At 45.0% G+C, this 21,598-nt stretch overlaps 1 protein-coding gene across 5 annotated transcripts in view; it reads right to left on the reverse strand.

The window, feature by feature from the left end:
• Window positions 1–1,208: 1,208 nt before the first annotated feature.
• LOC122574344 (transcription factor Sox-2-like) overlaps window positions 1,209–21,598 on the reverse strand; it is a 116,949-nt gene continuing 96,559 nt past the window's right edge. For 2 of the 5 annotated variants that reach the window (XR_006319008.1, XR_006319009.1), the window contains 2 exons: window positions 20,754–20,880; window positions 13,744–13,903 (listed from right to left, as the gene is read on the reverse strand). Coding sequence is in view for 2 of the 5 variants with exons in the window: in XM_043741855.1 (XP_043597790.1) it covers window positions 2,347–2,425 (79 nt within the window). In the remaining 3 variants the exon portion in view is untranslated. Of the gene's footprint in view, window positions 2,426–13,743; window positions 13,904–20,753; window positions 20,881–21,598 lie in introns of those variants that run through there. The other 3 variants (XR_006319010.1, XM_043741855.1, XM_043741856.1) reach the window with 3 other exon arrangements.

A 21,598-nucleotide genomic window follows, 5' to 3' on the forward strand; every position in this document is an offset into this window, starting at 1 on the left:
TTACGCCGGCCGTACACGCATATATGCGTGTAGCAATTTACTGGCCGAAGAGGAGGCGTCGGGCTACATAAATCAGAAAGACAACGCGTCAGCTTATTAACCACCGACGATTTATTTCCGCCTGTTGGTACACGGACTTTCCACGCACTCATCCGCTTCGTTGCTGCACCGAAATGTTACGACAATATTGAAAAATTCCTAAGGAACAAGCGGCAGAGTAGTCGGTATCGGAATTCTTTCAAAATTACTTGGAAAAAAACTTCGATGAAATAAGATTCCTTCTCTAAATTGAAAATACGTGATATCTTGCTTTGTTTCGCGATAAATATTTCGAGAAACGTTATGAAATTTCCTATTGTCAGCAGACAGCTTCCTTTCTGGTTTCCTCCTTATCTGCTCGAAACGACCAAACGGATGCGCGTGCATGTAAACGAATTCCAGACATAAATTTACCGACTTCCGCTCTCCATTCAGCTGCAAAGAACGCCGAGACATCGGTACATTCGACGATACTTCCGGCAATTCTTGGAAGCTGTCCCCCTTCTATGATAATGCTACCGATGTCAGGTGAAAAATAACATTTGCTCTGGGCGCTCCATGCGTTTCTGCGTTTGTTTGACATCAATTTTATATCCAATTTATAGCCTGTATCGTGATATTTTCCATTTACCTCTCTGTTATTGCGCAGTTTAAATAAATTAGATAAAATAAAAGAAAAAAAAAAAGAAAAGGAAAGGAAAAAGGGATGAAAGTAAAAAAATATAAAACGAACGAGGCACAATCGGAACAGAATGCACCGTATCAGGAATGCCAGGAAATATGGCGAAGTTAATCGTGGCGGGGAGGGATCTACTGCAATTAATCGAGGGAGGAGCACGTCGGATTTTAAGGACTCCTCCTGGTGCGTGAGGACCCACCGCGGGTTCCGTCTTCCGTTATTTATGTTGCTGGATCCAAGGAGCTCGGGGGGTCCAGGAATGTCCACCGTTCTTCCAAAATGCGATTCGACCGTGACTATTAATTATTTCTGACCCGCTCACGCCTAAGACAGTTCCGACACCGAGCTAGGCATCTTCGAATTACTAACTTACCTTGGAGAGAATATTTTCTTCTCTTCGAAAGACCTTCCTCCGGTTAAAGTCTTCAAAATCTTGGGAATTACAGCAAATGGTCGAGGCCAAAGGGATCTCGGGGAGAATAAATCAAGACCAAGCGTGTTTCGCCGATACTTTATTCACCCAACCGTCTCAATCTACGCAAAATCGCGATTTTTCCTCCGCCGCGCAGTCGTCTCTGTTTCACGAACGAGCGTCACGCTGCGCAAGAGACGCGGGCGTATATCTACGATCGCGTATATTCCAGTGGCATACGCGCACGCTTGGAATAATTAACGAGAAAACGTCAGAAAGGGGAAGAAGCCAGCAGGTAGAACAGAAATAAACCGTCAGAGGCACGTTCTCTCCGATTTTACCTGTTTCTTCTCCAATTTTCAATTTATTTTAACGCCATCCTCTCGAAAGATGTCTCAGTTGCTACCAGTTTTTTTCTTAATCGCGACGTGGTCCTCGAATTTTTACGTTCTGACCTCACTCTTATTTTAACGAACACAGAGATTCTCGATTTTTTTAAGACACACTTTATCACGCGTGTCGATAACAATTTTTTTACGCTTACAAAATTTATTATGAACGAGAAAAACGCGTCAGCCTTTTAAATAATCCAAAGAACGTCACAGAAAGATGACTGAGAACAAATTTCTCGGTCTGTTTCTTCTCTAAGTGTCGTTGCTTGGAATTGGCTTGGCGTCACGTATCGAGAGAGTCGTTATTTCGACGAAAAAGTCGGCGAGATTCGCGAATGATGAGGGAAAACGGGGAAGACAATGCGAGAGGAAACGCGAACGAACGACAAAACAGCGTGGTAACATCACGATTTATCCTCGCACATGGTTGATTTATAACGATGCGTATAGTCACTACGGCACGACGTCTCGGGCCTCTCATTTGTACGTACTTTCTCTCATTTGCGGCCGCGGAGCCCACCGAAAAGAAAAAGAAAAAAAAAGCGAATGGAAGAGAGAAAGAGAAACGGACGAGTCGTGAGTGGCGTATGAATTATTCAACCGGCAGCTCTCGTTTGCCGCGCCGTTGATAATGATAATCGTGGATCCCCCGGTAATGATAACTGTTCGTCGATCTCGTTCGTTGGACGGATCACAATAATAGCGACACTAATCACACGTTGATGGTCAAACACCGTTTGATTAATTCGTAAGACGTCCTTGGCCATCCGTATCAACTGCAACGTTGAAGAACGAATACACCGTATGCATCCTTGGCTTCATTTTTATTTCTCCGAATAGTAGGAATCCCAGGAACAGATGTTTGAATGTTGATCCCCGTACCTCTTCCACATGTATCGGTACCTGGAACAGACAATCACGATCTACGGTTGCGAATTTCAATTACTCTGTATCCTAATATTAGCTTGATTCTATGTACTTTTCATTAGTTCGATGTATTTTAGAGAAGTTTACGTATAACCGATGTTATTAATATTTATTAAGCACTCAAAGGGGTTGACATATTTATATATTTCAACATTTAATCGGAGAATCGAACGCGAGGAGAAGTTTCCACGTGGAATCGGGACAACATGTTTGAACTCTAAAATTTCTTTTCCGTGAGAAGCGAGGAACGTGACTTATCGCGTCCTTCGCCTGCGATCTTCGCATAGCGAAATATCTCGTCTGCGAAGGGATGACAAAGTTTTAGTCAAAGTCTCGACGAAAATGGGAAAAAGTGGCTGGAATCAAAGCGGAAGAGGAGTACAGGTAGATACGTAGAAGGTGATCTGCACCGCGACCACGTTGCACGGAGGAGCACGTCGCTGTAGGTAAAACGTACCTACGGCATCCTGCCCTCTCCCCCTTCCTTTTTCCTGCCCCTCCCGTGGATCTGACCCACCGACGGTGGCAGTAGCGGCGTGCATAACAGGGTGGACGTTTAACATATGACCGGCTACCAGTGTTATTAATGCGCCGGTAGCGTCGTGCTCGGTTTCTTCCGAGCCCACGTACGGTGCCTACGATCCCGTAGCCGGGTTGGGGCCACCCGCGGATCCTCCCTGCTCCACCAGGCCCCTCGATCGCGGACCCACAAGACCGAGTGGGGTAGCCGAGGAAACGGCACACACCTAGACGTAACACGACACTCGGAAACTGCACCGCGACCACGTCATCCTTCACTCATCCCTCAACGAGTTATGTCTTCCTGCTGGCGGCGAGTCTAATTAATATGTGTTTAGGCAGAGACAATCTACCTGTCGGAAGGCACTAGCCAGCCGAGCGTTTTCAGATTCAAGAGGATATCGGAAGATCGTACGTTGCATTCCTAAAAATTGGTGATCGAATAATCGCCTGACGTTGGAAGAATCGACGGAAGAAGCTTATTCCGAGACTCGAGAAGGAGGAAGACGTTTTTCAATGTATCTGTCGGGCGTTGATGATCGACATCGTCCTTTTCGCTCCTACGAATCGATATCGTCGAATCAGCGTCTTACGTGCGGCGAGTCGAATTAGTCAAGAGGCAAACAACCGAGACACACTCCATTTTCTGAATACATCTTAATTTTAGTATCAGCGTCTAATTCTTCGGAAATCGAACGATCAGTCTCGGGAGAGTTGATCCTGCGAGCGACTCGATCGACGAAAGAATCTCATTTTGCGTCGTTCGAAGGAGCAAGACGTCTTCATCGAATATCGTTACGCTGCCACTGAGCAAAAAGTCGAAAAGGGGGAGAAACACGAAAAATCGTAGAAAGGGAATAAAAAAGTCTTCGTGGGTGTGCCTATTTGTTTGAAGAGGGGCACACGGTGATTCCCCGTGGCCGAAGGAAGCGTCCAGCGCGATCGTGCGAGCCTATAGGCAAATATCTCCCGCTCAGCCAGGACATTAGGAGTTCTCCTGCGTCCGGAGGATTATAAATCCTTAATACAGATCGGCACGCGATGCCCGGCTCGTTAGGGTGATGCATGGCCGACTCTGGTGTCCCGGGGTGTACGGTAGCCGGTACCAACACAGCCGTGGCTGAACATTCGAGAGGCTCGTTCCTGCGGGAACGGCTACACCCTCACACACCGGCAACCACCAGGTAATAATGAGAGATCAGAGATACGGCCCGATATTAATTGTGCGCATCGAGTGTGGCGGTGGTGTTGCTGCTGTTGCTGCTGCTGCTGCTGCCTTCGGACTCGGGGAGAGAACTGACTGCTACCGGCTTACACCGATCCTTCGATGCGATATGTGCGATATACGATACAGGACCGTGGTCCTGATCCTGCTGCTTCGTTCGCGAAAAGGCCATACACGCTCGAGTCTGCCTGGTCCACCGCCTCGTGGACAGTTTTATTGCGAATTTATTTCCACTTCTTTTCAGAATCTTCTTCTGGATAGGCAGCAGCATGGCGGTTTTTCAGATATAGCAATTGGTTTCTTAAGGCAGCGATTTCGACATCTCGAACGACAGATTAATCAAAGACAAAAGGATACAGTTTCGATTATGATCGTTGTGTCTTTGTCGATTACAGAATCGATTAAGGATCGTATTTTGGAATTCTTCGGCGAATTTCTAGATTTCCTGTACAACCATGTGGTGAACGTTCCACCGTTTGTTCCGCGAGAATACTTCTTCCCCTATCGACGCGGGCCTACTTTGAAGATACGATCTGAAAACAAATTACGATCGCTGCTCGCGCTGTCCCGCCGTTTGCTCGTCCTCCGCAGCTGGATCCGAATAATCGCCGCCCGTTAGCGGCCCGAACGAGATCGCGTCTTTTTAAATCGACGCGCGTATCGCTGTCCTTTTTCTCTATCCCCTCCATGCGGAGGGGGTCGAGGATTTATGTACCGGTAGTGTAATATGTAAGTTCCCTTGGAATTAACGTTCCACGCCTCGTACCAGTTTGCTTTGATAACGATCTGAGGAGAGGCCGGAGACCATCGCAACGAACTGTCTTCTTTTCCTTTAGCGTCATTGAATAAGCAAGCGAGACGCAAAAATATTTCGTCTACATTAGGAACGAGTTAAAATAGGTAGAAAATAGCATGGGAAGAGGAGAAAATAAAGAAGGGAATGAAATGATAAGGGAGGGGCAAAAAAGCAGGAGAAGTATGGAAAAGCGGAGCGACATAGGACAAGAAAAAAGCAGAAAGTTTACAAGAAGAAGAAAGAGGAGAAGAAATATGAAATTAGAGATACAAAGTTTACGGATATTACGCGAATTATGTGAAACTTTTTCGGTCAATTTTCCTGAAATCTCGTACAATTCCACTCGCAACGCGAGGAATCGATCGAAACGCTCGATTCAGCTGCTGGAAAGTTTTCATCTTGTGAAACTAGTCTACCGCAGTACACGCAGCCACAATTTCCAGGAGCGGAGCAAGTTAACCCGAGCACGGTGTAAACTGGTTTAAGCCGAAGCCAGCGGCCGCTAGAAGCGTAGTTTGGCAAAGCGCGACCCCCTTCGTAGCGTTCGTTGAAGTTACAGGAGCGTCTCTTTCTCGGGAAACCGAGACGATTCTAATCCACGTGGCCAGAAAGGAACGTGAATCACGCGGGAACAAGAAAACGTATAGGGTTCCGTACAAAGTGGTGCAGGTGTATGTGCGCGTAGCTCCCTCGGACGGTCCGTCTCAATCCGGATTACGGTAACACCTGGCCATCCGCAATTTTATCATCCTCCGTCCCGGAAGGATTCCAATTTTCTTCTCCCGTTACGCCAGCCCTCTTATCCGAGCCTCGCTTTGCCTCGTCGACCGCTTCTCCTGCTCGCTTCTTTTTTTTCTTCTTCTTTTCTCTCTCTCTCTCTCCGCCGTCTCTGGGAGACTCAATCTGTGTCTCATCGTGGATTATTGGGATTTCCTGCTGAGGGAGGGAGGAGGAACGAGGAGGAAGTTGGCTGGCTGCTTGCCTCGACCGTCTGCGCCAAGGGAATCGGTTAGGAGAAAAAGAGGAAGAAAGAACTGGTTGACCAGCGCGAGCCTTTAATTCTTTTGCTCGTGAACCGTTCGACGGCCATTCGCTTCCAGTCGAAATAAGGAGCTCCGCTGATCGGTGATTTCGTCGAATTGTCCTGGCTGACAATTTACGCTGGCGCACCCGTGCTCCGCTCCGGGTAAGTGGCACCGGGATCCTGGGATTTTTAAGTCTTCTTCATCCCCGTTGGCGTCTCCTTCCTCGAGGGACACGGAAGCGCGGATTGCAGGATTTTTAATTTCGTCTTGTTCTTTGGTGGTCCGGTCGATGGTCTGATCGGTAATTGCGGGGAACTTTCTTGGACATGGCGAGTCTGCGAGGAGGCTGGTGTCCCTCCCTTCCACGTGCTCCGTCCAACGTTTAAATATACGTGGTAAATGAAGAAGAGCAGAAATCGCAGCCGAGATAGAGAATTTAGAATTCATTCGAATTGTATCGATGATAAAACATCCATCTCTTTGATTTTGCTCGCTTCTTCGCCCGTTCGAACGTCGTCATCTTGCAAGCAGATTTATCGGAACGTCCTCGCGGTCGCGACTACCGATACAAATAATTCCGAGGACTATTGCTCGCTCCGTAAACCTTCGAAAAGATCCTCTTACGTTCGAAGAGTCAGGCGGAGACGAAGTTCAAGAAGGTCGAAGACGATGGTGTACCGCGATGCAGATAGCGAGCAGGGAAAAACGATTCGGCGGGACGCGAAAATAATGATTTCCCAACCACGAGATAATTAGCGTAAGCGGCTTACCACGCACGACAGGATGGCGAGAACGGGAGGGAAGCAACGGCTCGCGTTCGGTTGATTCGCGGTTACATCAAAGGAGACCTTGAGCCAGCGGCTCGTGCGGACGAACTTCTTTTTACCGTTTCGCGGGACGGCGATGCACGAAATCGATCCGCGATGATTAATTTTCAATCGCGGCTTAATTACGCCAGCCTACGCTAAGCACGATCGAGGAAGCGCCCTCGGAATGGTGAAAGGGCGATTTGCGCCGATAGAAAGAAGAAAAAGGAGAAGAGAAGAGCGCGGAGAAGGAGAAAGGAGGAAGAGTAAAAAGAATGGGAAAGAAGGTGGAGGCCGTGTCCCTACGGTTCTCGAATAGAAGGGACATCCCTTCGTCGGCCTCTCTCCTCTTTCTCTGGCAGGATTGTGTCCAAGATGGAGGGGTCGCGAAGCCATGGAGGGCGGACGCGGGACACGATTGCCAGGAACACGTGATTAGATGGCCCTCCTTCCACATGATTCTCCAGATTGGACACCCCCTGTGTCGCAGAGGGACGTAAAAAAATGCAATCGGCTCTTACCGTAATGAAAAAGAACCGTCTCTGGGTAATTCGAATGAACGATGGCCCCGCTACCGTGTCCACGTACGTGTGCCTCTCCTCTGTCTTCGTAAATGCGCTCTGTTTTTTACCGCGAGTGTGTTCGAGTGGAGGGTAAGGGCACACGCTACTACCCCCTCGTGTTTGCCGCAATTGCAGCTGTCGCCTTTGAGGATATTTGCGACTCAATGCGCGAATCGAATGATTCGTATAATCCTCATAACCGCTGTCATTCTTAGAGCTTCTTCATTAGGTCATTCAGATGTATGCCTGTCGTAATACGTTATTGTATAGATGTATTTCAGTTACGTTAAAATTACGGTTAAATCGACAAGATGGGAAACGCGATAAGCGCAATAAGCTAAACCTTTAATTATTATTAATTTCTCATTAATTTACACGCTATGGGAAAATTCACATACTGTTACTAGGCATTAACCAAAGCATCCGGATATTTATGAGCGGCATTGTATCTAATTGTTTTCCATTATCCCTAATGGTGTTCAATTACGTATCTATTATCGGTGAAATTGTTCGAGTGGGCGAAACACGCTGGAAATCTTTGTGTCTACAAAATGAAATGCGTAGTTTCGGGCTTCCACACGACGAGAAACAAGATCCCATGCCAGCGAGGGCAAAAAGCCCATGATTCCCGTGATTCATGAGACTTTTTACGCTGGGTGGCCGGAATAATTCACCCTAATGCTCTTGCTAACTGCCTGCGGTCGCAGCGCGCGATTGTTTATTGCCAAAAAGCATCTCTTTAATATATATCATCGCCTCGCCGAGTGCTGGATCGTTCCATTCGAATAAAAAAGTGGTAAGAACAGAGCGGAGGTGCCGCGAAAACGAAACGAATGGATCGAGATTTTCTTCCTTTTTCTTCCTTTTTTCCACCGAGAGAAATCCTCCTGGGTCCATAGACTTTTATTGCGTAAATAAATTCGGATAAAGTCGGGTATAACGCGAACAAAGGGGAGGTCGACGCTTCTTCTGCTCGTCGAAATTGTCGAAGATGTGCTTTAATCGCGTCGCTAACTTCGCGCATCCGCGACATCGAGGGTTGCTACTCTTTGTGCGAAAGGTGAACTCGTTACGGAGGGGGTGAATGGGAACGTTCGAGATTAATGAATGTCGATCATATTTCGACTAGGTTCGCCGCTGTAGAACGCGTTTGATGGAGAGAAGGGTACAGTTTTTTTTCCCATTCGGTGTCGGTGCGACAGACCGTCGAGTATCAACAGTGATTGCAAAACGACCGCGCGGACAGGAGTGCCGTTAGACACGTGCATTAATAACACTCGACATTCGGTATTCTTCCAGCTCGCAGACTGGTTTCTCTATTTCTCTGTCCTCTGTCGGCCGGCAACTTCTCTGCGAGCCTCCAAACTGGAATTTGAATACAATTTTGCATGGCAAAACTGAATATTTTAAAGGAACTCGTTAATCTTGCGTATACTCTTGTTTGTAAGTATTAGGACACCTACTGGTTTCACGTGGGACGTGACGATTAATCTAGCGTATCAAGGGGACGATTAATCGATCAGAATTTCGTATTTCTACAAAGTCCAATATACCGATCTACGTTAAGATATTTGAACGTTTATAGACAATTTTTATGAATATATTATAATACGAAAGATTTTGAAATTTCATTTCCACCGTAACCAACCTGAAAATTATATAGAAGTTACAAATTATTTATTGCAAGCGTATACTTTGCGGAACAGTTGAACAGTCGGTTATTCGTTATATTGGTAAATTACGATATTTAACGACACCATCTTTACGTTCAACGTTTCTCAGATGATTTTACTTCTTACAGGATTATTAATGTAATAATTTTCTAATGATTTCTCTGCTTTACTTAACCGTGACTTATGCGCCCCTTCTCTCCCTCTCTCTCTCTCTCTCTCTCCCCCTCTCTTTGGATATTTTCAGTCTCTAAAAAATCGGATCTTCTTTCGGTTATGAAAATTTGATATTCCAAGCTTCTAGGTTGATAGAGAGCAAAGGTTGGCGAAAGAGGGTTCGGGGCAAAGCGAAACAGTAAAATTGACGCACGCGTGAGAGAGGTGTATTAATTAGTGGCGGAAGAGAAAATAGCGACCGAGGATGGGCCTCAGGGTTGAAATCGTTAACGAGGGTTTGCCTCGCGATTCTGGTTTAGCCTCGGCTCACCATGTCAATTCTAATTGCGTTTGACAGTAATTTGGCAAGGGAGAGAGGGTTGATTGACAACCAGCTTCGCTCCGAGGCGTTCCTCTTGCGCTTTCTCCATTCATTTTTCACCTTTTTCGTCTACCGCAACAATACTTGCGCAACGTGTAACGATATCGTGCGAATATGCACACTGTATTTTGATATCCCCGATAAGTTTTCAGTTTCACCAACGTTCATCAAGACTAATCGATACTTCCTTTGTGTTTTTAATAAATTCTCCCACCGCACGTGAAATATAATCAACAAAATTACAGTTTCAAGTTTGTGGGATTAAATTTTCCATGGAGAATATGAAACGCTATAAAACAAAAATTTATGTAACAAGAATTAATACGCGTTAATCCAACAAAAAATTTACCTCGTTAGTCCATTTGCTACGTTTCAACACTTTTAGATAAAGTTGATATAATAATGCCGCCAATCTGCCTTTATTTTTCGTGCTGCGAAAGGACACTCCATTGTTGTGTCATCTTTTTCTTATAATTTTTTAAGAAAACATTCGCCAGTCTATGTTTATATAACATTCTGCTTTTATATTTTTCTTACAGGATATAGTAACATCGTTTTAGAAAAAAAAAGAGAAGAAAACGTTAAAAATGTTTCTTCTTTTACTACGGAAAAAAGCTAATTGCTAGCTATAGTATCTATTGTGACAAGCACGATCGAAGTTGTTCTTTTTGAACGATTAAAATACTTATGGTTCGTTCCTCCGGAAAGCAAAGAGTACACGATGGAACCTCGTTGTCAGGCGAAGATAGAAAGTGATTTCGATGGGACAGAAAATCGCGCGTGTAATGCCACCCGGTTGATTCATTTCATTAGACACGCAGCGAGGACGTGACGCGCGATCGGCTTCGACCCTTTTACGATCTGACAATTCTTCGATCATTTCGACGCCGCTGGTAAGAGGAAAGCGTGACGAAGATGACGCTGGTCCACGCTGTTCTGGCCACACGCGTTAATTAAAGTTCGCGCGACGATGATACATACCGTGTCTTGCTTTTCTCGGCGAGCTGAGTCGCGAAGAATGCTTGGTAAATTATTTGATTGTACACCTAATTAATGTTCTAGGAGATGCGACTGCCGAGCATCGCGGTATATCGATTACATAACATAAATTCTTTCTCGTGGCAAACGATTAGCCTAATTAACAATGACAGTTCGACAGTGAAACGTTCGACAATTAACCGAACCAAATTCAACTGCTTGCGAAGCACGAATGCAAATTCTTTTATTGCGTTCGCTATCGGGGATTGTATTGGGGGAAAAAGAAAATAGAAAACAGATACCACGGGACGTTGACAACGATGACAGGAATTTATACAGTGGGTGGTCGACGTTTCTAGGCATCGTTCGACAGCCAAAAAATAACTTTGACAAAAATATCGTTACGACAAATAATACGGTCTCCTTTTGTCCCGAAACAATGGCTGAAATATAAGTATCAATGGAAATATTAATATCGCATGAATGGCAGGTACGTGATATCTCGGTTTAAATACGCGCCTGTACAAATCATCGTAGCGTCGGCTCTGCATAGTGGCAAAATCGACCAGATCGAAGCAGAAGTTAATTAAACCGCCGGTCGATATATCGAAGATGTTGGTTTATTAATCGATAACTCCGTTGATTAGAACACAGCGGGTGAAGTTGTATGCGTTGCGTCATCAATCTCTTTCCAGTCATTCTCTCCGATTCTCTTCAAACGTACTGTTGCAACTAGAGATTTGTACTATTTTTAATAACATTGTATATCAACCAATGAAACAACGCTAGATTACGCGAAGAAAAAGGAAAAGAAAAAGGTAAACGAAGCAGGAGTATCGCAGAAACGCTCTGGCTGTCTAAGAAATTCCGCAGAGTTTCACGGAGATTCGAAAGAAAAATCCCCCTTGGCTCTCGCTCCAAAAATCCGCGAGAGGAAGGAACTTGACTCTCTCTTTTTTTATTTTGGCAAGTCGTTGTACGATTCGTAAATACGACCCGAGAGTTTGGAAAGAGTAGCAACTACGAAAGAGTCGATGAACAATGAAGAGAAAGAATCAGGCGGAGAGAAGACAAGAACAAAGCGAGAACGGACAAAGAGATGCGAAGGAAGAAGGAACGAAGTCGTTGATCGAAGCAGAACGAAGATAAAGGATAAATCTAGAGGGACAAGAGGATAGAGGAGACGCTGCGTGAAGAAGAATGAAGAGGATCGAGGCAGAGGGTGCGTTGGGAAAACGCAGGCAAAGAAAGACAAACCGATGGAACGTAAGAGAAAAGAAGAGAGAAATCCGAGTTAGATGAGAAACAAGGGTGCAAAGCAAAGGTGGGAGAAAGAAAGAAAGCGTGGGTGGATAAAACGAAACGGAGTCGGAGGTGGGTTTATCTCGCTCATCCTCGTTAAAACCCGGCAGCTCGTTCCTCTTCCTCTTCGGTTTCTCTTCTCTTCCTTCTGCTCGAATCGCAGCCCTCCCTTCGCGCACCAACAGACGACGACGACGACGACGACGACGACGACTACGACGACGACTACGACGACGACGACGACGACGACTACGACGACGACGACGACGACGACGACGACGACGACTACGACGACGACGACGACGACGACGACGACGACGACGACGACGATGACGCGCGACTGCGCTCGCTTATCTGTGTTTGCGTGCGTTCGTCGGTGTATACGTGTGCGGTATACCCGGTAGGCATCACCGGCTCGTTGTAGCACGCTCTATTAATTAAAAAAATGGGGACTCCGAGGAATGCTGGTCAACGACGGGGGGTGAGAGCGCATCAACGCCTCCGTAATTGGAGAGGGATGGAGGGAAGAATGAAGAATTCGTTGCTCTAACTACGCTCCTAATGATTCTTTAATCATTCCTTAATGTCACTCGGAATCTCTCGTTTTTCTTTCTGTGTGCGAGGCAACGCTGAATTTTCATCGTTACGCACACCCTCGACTTGTCAGCTTCGACACGCGCGTCTCTGAGCCTTTTCCTACTATTCTTTCGCTCTTTATAACTCGACATCTTTTCCTCTCTTTATTAACCCCTGCGTACTTTATCGTCTTTAAACGAGGTAAATGAAACCTGGTTTGAAACCAGGATTGTTTAATTTGCCACGTTTTATTCTTTTTCTAGTACAAATAACATACCCAGCATTTTACATCTCGGCTTGGCCACTGTCACAGGTTACGACTATTATCAGAAACATTGTTCTTCGTATTGTAGTTATATCGTGAACTCTGAAGATCGACTTAAAATATCTGTCAACCTAATACTAGCGTTTTCGTCACCAACTCTAACGATTACTTATAGCGTATTCGCGTGTCTATCTGATAGATCAGTACGAGATTAAGGGAGAATTAATATTTAAAGAATCGGGTGATAAGCAACATGGATCTTGAAATCAATCTATAATCTAACTAAATTATGCGACGATATATCTATAGACTAACCTTGAAACCCATACCGCTCCTCACTCGATTACTTCAATACGAAACCTAAATAATTTTTCCGGGAGTAAAGCGAAAAAGAATTTTCTATGGAAAAACGCATACTTCCGGCGAGCCATCTCGATTTTCTCTAAACGCAGCCAGGAAAGAAATCTCTTTTGGAGAGCGTGCTCATCTTCCTCCGTTTCAGGTTAGGTACCTTTGATATAACGAAGGGTGGTGGCTAAAACAAAGGGCCGGTCGCGGGTTGGTCGATAGTCCACGGCCGCCAATCAGGCGAGACCTCGCCAGCAACCCTCGTCCTTGCAACTTGCTATCCGCCGAGGGTGGGTTACACCACGGGGAGAGTTTGCTCATCCCTGTAGGAGAGGAATTCCCGAGAACGAGGATGGCCAGGGTGTCTCGTCGCCAGGGTTACGACTCGATGGCGAAGACGACTTCTTCTCCGTGCGTTCCTCGTCTGTGTCTACGCCTATGGCTCTGTCTATATTTGTGTCTGTTTTCCTCGTGTTTGTCTTGCTAGGAAACGCCTCGAAAATGGTGAACTCGAACGTCCCGAAAATGGTGAGGGGAAAAAGACGAACGATCTCATTGTCCGTCGAATAATCGAACTACCGTCGCATGTTTGGTAACAGTTATTTAAGCTGATTTCGTAAGTCGAGTTAGAAAGATAGGGGAAAATAGGGGTGCGTTTGAATCGGAAATAACTGGCCGCCTCCTGTCTCAACGTATCTCGTTTATTCAACACTTACTTTTATCATACATCCTTACGCGTAAGATCTACATAAAAACTTATTAAAACGAGCTTAATCATATGTTCATAACTGGTTCTGGGCTGGGGCAGCTTCGCGTGGCGCTTCGGTGCACGGTGTTCCCGTTCTAAAACAAAAACAACCAACATAACGTTAATATCTTATTCAATTCACATAGCTATATTTTTATATACACGCGTATCAAGGTGACGTGGCCACGACCAAGCATTTGCACACGTTGTATTTATTATAGCGATTAACTACATATCGATTAATTAAATCCAATCGTGTTGGTCGTATTGTTCAGAGTCGTGGTATACTTTCGTACGGTTACGAAAATGTAATATCGTGAAAATGAAATGTAGATTTAATCCGGTAAGAGGACCGCCTCATCGGAAAACGAGGACACGTGCAAATACTTTTTCGTAGCTGTTGTAGATCTTAAAGCAGTTCTAAATGTAAGAAAGATACATCGGTTTAAGTTACTGAAGAGGTTTTACGTGACGGAGACTCGCGGAAGATAATACGTGACGACGAAAGGGACGAAAGAAGAAAGGGAAACGAGAGGGAAAAGGGACACAGGGGTTCTACTTTTGTGGAGCGGACAAACGAGAGGCAATCGCTCGATCGGTGATCAGCCTTCATTGCCACCGTCGAAGTGGCAATATTAATTTATTTCTCGCTGTGCCTACCGACCCGCCGGGACTTGCGCGCAAGAAAATAAAAAAAAATTGTCAGTCTTGGCGATTCTGCGGATCAACGATCATCGATTGTTCCGAGGCGTCAAGCTAGAACGATCTCAGAACCGTTATTAACCCGTTCGTCCCTTGGGACGCCCCTTCCTTCATCGCGTGCCATTTCTACACGAGCAGCACGCGTATCTCGTAATTAATAATTGCGAGTAATTACCTCTATCCCGTTCCCCGAAGATACATCCGCGATTTAGGAGCAGATATCGATCCCGTGCTTTAATTTCCCCTGACAGGGACGCTCCATGAACTCTGCATAACGAACAATGCACGTGCATTTCGATTTATGTTTTTTTAAATTACTTCATTCATTGGTTCGCTTATTTATTTGTGGGATTAACGCGATTGCTACAGAAATTATTGTGATACACGTGGCAAAGAGGCTTTCAAAGACAGTAGATTAATCTTTCATTAGACAAAGTTGATAATGTTAGTTGTTCGATTAATTCGATCAATTCATATGTCGCGGAATATCGTCGTGCATGCAACAAACAACAACTTCTTGGACGTTTCGACGTTACATTTAGAAAGAATAATTTAGCGATATCCAGCTTTGAATACTTTACTTGCAAACGTAATATCTAACATTATTCTTCCATCGTTTAATATCTGGAGATTGAAATTGTTAAGCTTCGTATTCCATTGAAGTAAGAGTGAATGCGACGCGCAACGTGTTCGCTAACTCGACGAGGAAAACAGTGGGTTTCGTAATCGGGCCGCAATGAAACGGGCAAAGCGAAATCAATCGGTCACAGAGGAGGCCCTGTGAACCGGAGAATAAAGAGACGAGAAAATAAGGAGAAGAAGAAGATTACGACGAGTAAGACGCGCGCATCATCTCCAAAGGGCCGTGACAAATGAATTTTTATTAAGCCCCGTTCCTCCGCAGCTTATCAGCCGATCCGATTGGCACAATAGTAGCGAACGAACGAGAGGCCGGCAATATCGAGGAGACCCTCCTTCTCTAACCTCCTCCACCCTCTGTAATTATTTTTACGAGGGTGAGAAGCCCGGCTGGCGCTGACAGGCTCGCGGTCCGGAGGTGGAGAACTAGCTGACGGAGACACGGCGAGGATGAAGCCCAGAACCAACCAACCGTTCCATCAAACAGAGACACGAACCGGTGAAACAGGTAGAGAAACGGATTCCATCCCTTTCTACGCTTTTTACGCTCCGCTCCTTCGAAGGCGGGGGTGGAAAAGGCGGATGGCAGTACCGCCGAGACAAAGATTCGTGTCATTGGCAGTGTCTCGACTGGCCGGGAACTGACAACCGAGACACGTGGCTGGAACACCTGCCCAGAGACTGGAAAACGTGCCTGACCGTTTCGCGGTTTCGTCTCGTGTCGTTTCTTCGGTAACCTCGCGCGTCTGAATTTAACGACTCCTTTTATCGGAAATTTGGATAGATAACGTTTTCAACGGATACCACGATGGAGCGAAGATCGAAAGATGTGTAGAAAGGAACCTGTTTCGAGCTTTGATCCAATCGATCGACTTTTACAATTAGACGGAAACTATAATGCGAATTGATTCTATATCAATAAATTTCACGGCCAATAAGAATAAATAGATACCATGGTAGAATGGAAATTGCACCGATACTCGAGTGATACATTGTTGCATCGATACAGAACCGTGTAGAAAGAGGAAACTGCTTCGAGCTTCGATTCAACAGGCTGATCTATTTCTCGATCAGAGACCGTGATTCAATTTTACTTCCATAGAGTTCAGTAGATAATAAGAATTCCTAAATGAATAATATGATAGAATATACTCGTAAATTGTGAGTTGAATTGTTAGAAAAATAATCTATAGAGAAAGAGAGAGAGAGAGAGAAAGAGAGAGAGAGGCATCTGTTTCGAGCTTTAATCTTACAGGCTGATCTAGTTGTTGAACGAAACTCTGATTTACACCTGCGAACTAGTCACGATAAAACGTAGCTCGTAACGCAAAGGCTTAATTTTACTCTTGCAGAACGAGTTTCGATTTTACGATTTCGCGAAGATACTACCGTAGCCGATGCTCTATATATATCTCTATATAGAATTCGGTTGGGAGATGCGTTATTTCGATCCTAGCAGGATGATTCGGACAGAAAGAGGAGGAGAAGAGGAGGGACGAAGGATGACTCGACGAGAAACGACCGTTCAGCCATCGAGCGCGATGTGCCCGCTCTCTGGTTCAATTTCTGGCGTCAATTAAAAAGTGACGCGGACCGAGGAAAATCAGTAATTAACGAACCAGCCACCTTCGGCTCTTCGCTCTTCCCAGCCTCCTTCTACGATTTTGCTACCAACGTTTTCGCCACTCGTCTTTAATCGTTCCTCGATAAGTCCACGACTGTTCTATCTCCGATCAAAATTATTCGAAGTAAAAATAACGATAAAATAGCACGAAACTCGAAGAACTTTAAATTTATCCAGTAAGAGTTTAAGAATTTCGCTTGTTAAGCTATTGTAATTTTTGACGATCTTTCCGTTAAATTTTAACTTTTAAACCGTATTCTATTTCTGTTACGATATATTCCGTTGTTTGAAACTTTCGAAGAAGAAAAGAACTGCATTAGTTACGAGATGATCGCAACGTAAGAACCTACGATCCTCATGGCTGGAAAGTAAATTAATTCCAAAGAAACCTGTATTGCCCGTATGGATATCTCGATTTATTCTTAATTCACTGAATTTACTTTTGATCTTCGGTGCGAAACATTCGCCTTTTTCGTGTCGCAAAGATGCAAAGTAGATTAATCTTAACAATTGCATCGAGTCGAACTCAGCCAATCGTGAACCACGAGCCATCGTACCAAAGGAGCCCTCCTATCGCGGCTACAAACAAAACAACGAGTAGGATGGACAAATCAAGGTGTAACCTCGTTCCCGAGGCAACCGGGCCAGGTATCGGGCGTTAATGATGCCTCATCCTGTGACAGGGAAACGGTCAGCCGGGATTTGGCATCGTCGATAAAAGGGAGAAGCCCCGAGCGGGGCAGCAGGAGGCGAGTCCAGCTCAAGTTCGTTACACGCCGTGACTCGGCAGAGACGGCTTCTCCAAGGTGCCAAGCCTTCTCCGCCACCTTCGACACCTTTTTACCTCGCGTCGGGTCGCTCGTCATTAGCACTGGCCCGTAATTGCCAAATTCACGGGTCCCGAGACCCGCGGTCGCGCTTAATCGGCCGATTACACACTGCCCTAGGCGAAACGTCCAGGGATCGCGATCGTTTCTTTCGATAAACGTTCGGCCCATTGTCCAGGATGGGGTTCGATCGCACTCGATACCGTCTACATGGACGATTGTTTGCTAGATTTCATAAGATCGCGTCGCGATAATTAATTGGCTGTCCCTCAAGGTGTTGTACTTGCTTCTTCGATCAATACGTTGAATAATTTTGACGACAGAGTATATGGAAATGATTTTCTTCGTTTCTCAAGGAAGTTGGACGATTCGATAGAATTATTACTATTCGGGGTAGCAGTTTCGAAAATTATTTCAGGGGTATCAAACGATCGATAACCTTCGATATTTCTATACCATCTGTCTCGACGATTGCTTATCAAAATTTAGAATCTAAATCGCGGCAATTAATTGGCTTTGTAATGTATTCGCGTGTCTTTGTAATGTGTCGCACAATTTGTCGACGAAGTGTGTAGGAATAGTTTTATCATTGCGGAAAACAATTGAAAAATTTGGCGAGATCAAACGATCTGGTATTCGCATACACGTCGCGAATTATTTTATACCGGAAACGATCGTTTCTCTGATGCTGTTTGCTCCGGCGTTTGCCAGATTTCACGTAATTAACGATTATGGATAATTAGCTGTCGCTCAATGTGGCGTACTTGCACTTCTTCTCTTCGAATACGTTTCATAATTTGACGACAGAGTACGTAGGAACGTCGATTTGAACTTGCGTTGAAAGTTGCGAGGAAAATTGGACAATTCGATGGAATTGAACTCTACTTTGGATACCAGTTTCAGAAATTGTTTTATACTAAAAACGATCGCGGGCTCTCTCGAGTTACGAACTGAAAAAATTTCAGGGAGAATCCACGGTCGAGCAACGATTTATCACGGGACATCTCCGAGGCCGGTTTAATATCCTGGGCAAAGAGCAGGCTGTATCGCAATTAACCACGTCGACGCGAAAGGAATCGGTCAGAGATGATTCGTCGGGGGGTTGTGGAGAAGTGGACTCGGTATACGTAAATAGAGAGGTGTACGGAGAGAACGCGCGAAATCGCGGCGAAGCAGGATCGTAGCTTTTTGCCAGCGAAGGAGAAGAAAACGGGCTCTGCGGCTAATTACCTGAAATAACCCATTAGTCCTGTATACACGAGGAATTACGGAGCAAAGAGCGAGACAGGGGGATAGATGTTTCATCTCTGACGAGTCAATCTTTGTCGAGGAACCAGCAGCTCTCGTTCCTTTGCTCGGACCTTGTTGTTTCCATGAATCAGCGAAAATCCACCACCGAGGAAAATCGGCGTCGCGACTTCAGCTTTCGATCGACGTTACGCGCAAATCGATTACGAGTAATTATTGCGTCGACGTGACTATCTTGAATTGAGCGTTGAGAATTACGACACGTTTTATTTGAAATTTCGTCAAATTTTTCTCGCTGGTTCGTAACCTAATCGGACATAAATTTGCTGCATCTTAAAGCGTATGGAAGATCGATCCGGTGGCAACTGGGATTCGCAGTTGTAGAGTAGGCAATAAATTCTAGCTGAAGGCGAAAATTTCGAGCGTGTCAGTTTCAGAGGATCGAGGAAACGAGAATTGCTAAGGGGATGAATCGAGAGAAGCAATCATCGGCGATTTCATAGCTGTCGTTTGTACTGGAAGCTCCTGAAGCCCGTTTCAAGGTTCCTGCGGTATCGAACGAAGATCCGTGGAATGACGAGGCGCATTCTCGTCTTACCCTTCCAGCTTTCCCTTTCGAAAAAATTCACGATGACACCTTATCCTACGAGCCGACCTCTCTGGTCATTCTAACCCCGTCCAACGTTTTAATTTTTAATCAAGCCCAAAGGGAAACCGATTCGTTAAAGATCGAATAATTCTATTAATTATAAATCGCTCGAGAATTATCAATTGCTATAAGTAACGATAAAAATTATTCAATTTTGAACAACGAAGAAACGAAGGGTCGTTTAAGTCGAAACGAAACGGAAGGTGTCCTTTTTCCAATTTAACTTCGAATATTTCTCTCCGCCGGTAATTCTTCTTAATTTACATTCTTTGCTAATTAAATTCTCCGATTTTGGATCGGCGAATCGATCGATACTGCGTCTAGCTAAGCCGAACAGGACGAACTCGTCGTATAATTCGAAACTGGGCCAAAACACTCAATCGGCGACTTTAATCCGACTTGGAGAATCCGGTCACGGTGTTAGAGAGTCCGCTGGTGAGATGTTCGATTGCACGAAGATATTCAGGTAACGTGGATGTGTCACGGTGATCTCGATTGAGGCGTTCCAATTGCCACCTTGAATCAATTAATTCCCGTGTAATTGCCTTCTCGGTTGGACCGACCCGATGTCCATCGTTTCTCAGGCTGAAGAAACGTGTCCCGTAGGCAACTATCTTTTCACCAGACTTGGTAATTTTGATTAATCTCGACGATCTACTTGCGTAACGTTATATCAACAATTTATCGATGACCGATATCAGCGTTATCAATTTTATTATTAAGCTTTGTTAACGTTAAACATAAAAGTATATAAGTATGACACTACATCTAAGTACTATCTCGTAATGAGCGCTACTTTTCGATTCCATCGATACGGATTTTTCCTTTAACAGCTACTCTAGTAACGCAATGATAATAATTTGAAAAGGATAGGTTGGACATAATTTTTTAAGTAGAACATACGATCCCATTTATCGTGGAATCGTATATCCCGATAATTCTAATGACGTAAGAATAATTATAGCTCATATCAAAAGAATTAATTCTTCTTATTATCGATAGTAAGAGTAACGATACTTTAATCCCTACGGTTACCAGAAAAAAGTGATCCAGTGATGATAACGATACGATGCTTTTATCGATCACCGTCGATTATCGCTATGGTAATCGCTGCATGGAAGCATCGCGAAGACAAAACCGATTCGAGAATCAGTCACGCGGAACAAGCTTGCCTATGCAATTAACGAGGAAAATGTGATGACAGGAAGCGCATAAATCCGCGGCTTATCTAATCTCGTGATGAAGAAAGAACTCACCGTCAGGCGCGAAACAATCAAGGAGCTTGATCCTTCGGTGCTGAAGAGGTTCGAGTTCGCCGTGCCGAAGGACGCTCACGTTGGCCAGGATTCTTGTACGCGCACGTTGCTCGTCGCGTTCCAATCCCTGAAACACACACCACGAACACGTCTGAGCGATCAGTCGAATCCTTGCGGATAATCAGCGTGATCGAGAGACTGTTATCTGGTGATAATTAGTGATATCACGTCTGGATTCGATATAATATATTTAACAGCGTACTCGCTTCCCTTGCACGATTGCATATATATATATATCTATACGTATGTTTTTTTATCTGATTCGAGTAAGCGATAAATAAAAGTCAAAGGAGGAGGACAGCGCGTGGAGAGTTCAAGGACAATTGTCAAAGGAAAGTTTGAATGTTCGAAATTTCTTGCGCGCGGGATCAAGCACGCGTTCGAGGTCCTTGTTATAGATCTTCGTCGAGGTGTGAAAATGACGGATGGCCGTAACGAGACGAGAGAGCCAAGGCAGAAACTCCTTTTCTCCTCGCCTCCTTTCATTTACTCCCCGCACACGAACGTCACGCGAGAAGAAGTAATGAGCCAGCTTCGTTACTTAACGCCACGCAAGTCGTTTCACGCCCACGCGAGAAACAACTTCGAGGGGCCCAGATTGATTCGAAAATGACAGTTACGTCGTCACGTCGTCCCTGCTTTATTAACCACGAAATCATTCGCTATCTCGTGCCGGCCGAATCATTACGGTCCATCTTTCTTTGTATCTCAAAGCATCTCCGATTGATATTAATAAATTTCTGTAAAAGGAAGGCGCGTACGACCGTGCGTGCCGAGGAAAATCG

Source organism: Bombus pyrosoma, linkage group LG13 (assembly GCF_014825855.1).
Source record: "Bombus pyrosoma isolate SC7728 linkage group LG13, ASM1482585v1, whole genome shotgun sequence".
Classification (NCBI taxonomy): Eukaryota; Metazoa; Arthropoda; class Insecta; order Hymenoptera; family Apidae; genus Bombus; species Bombus pyrosoma.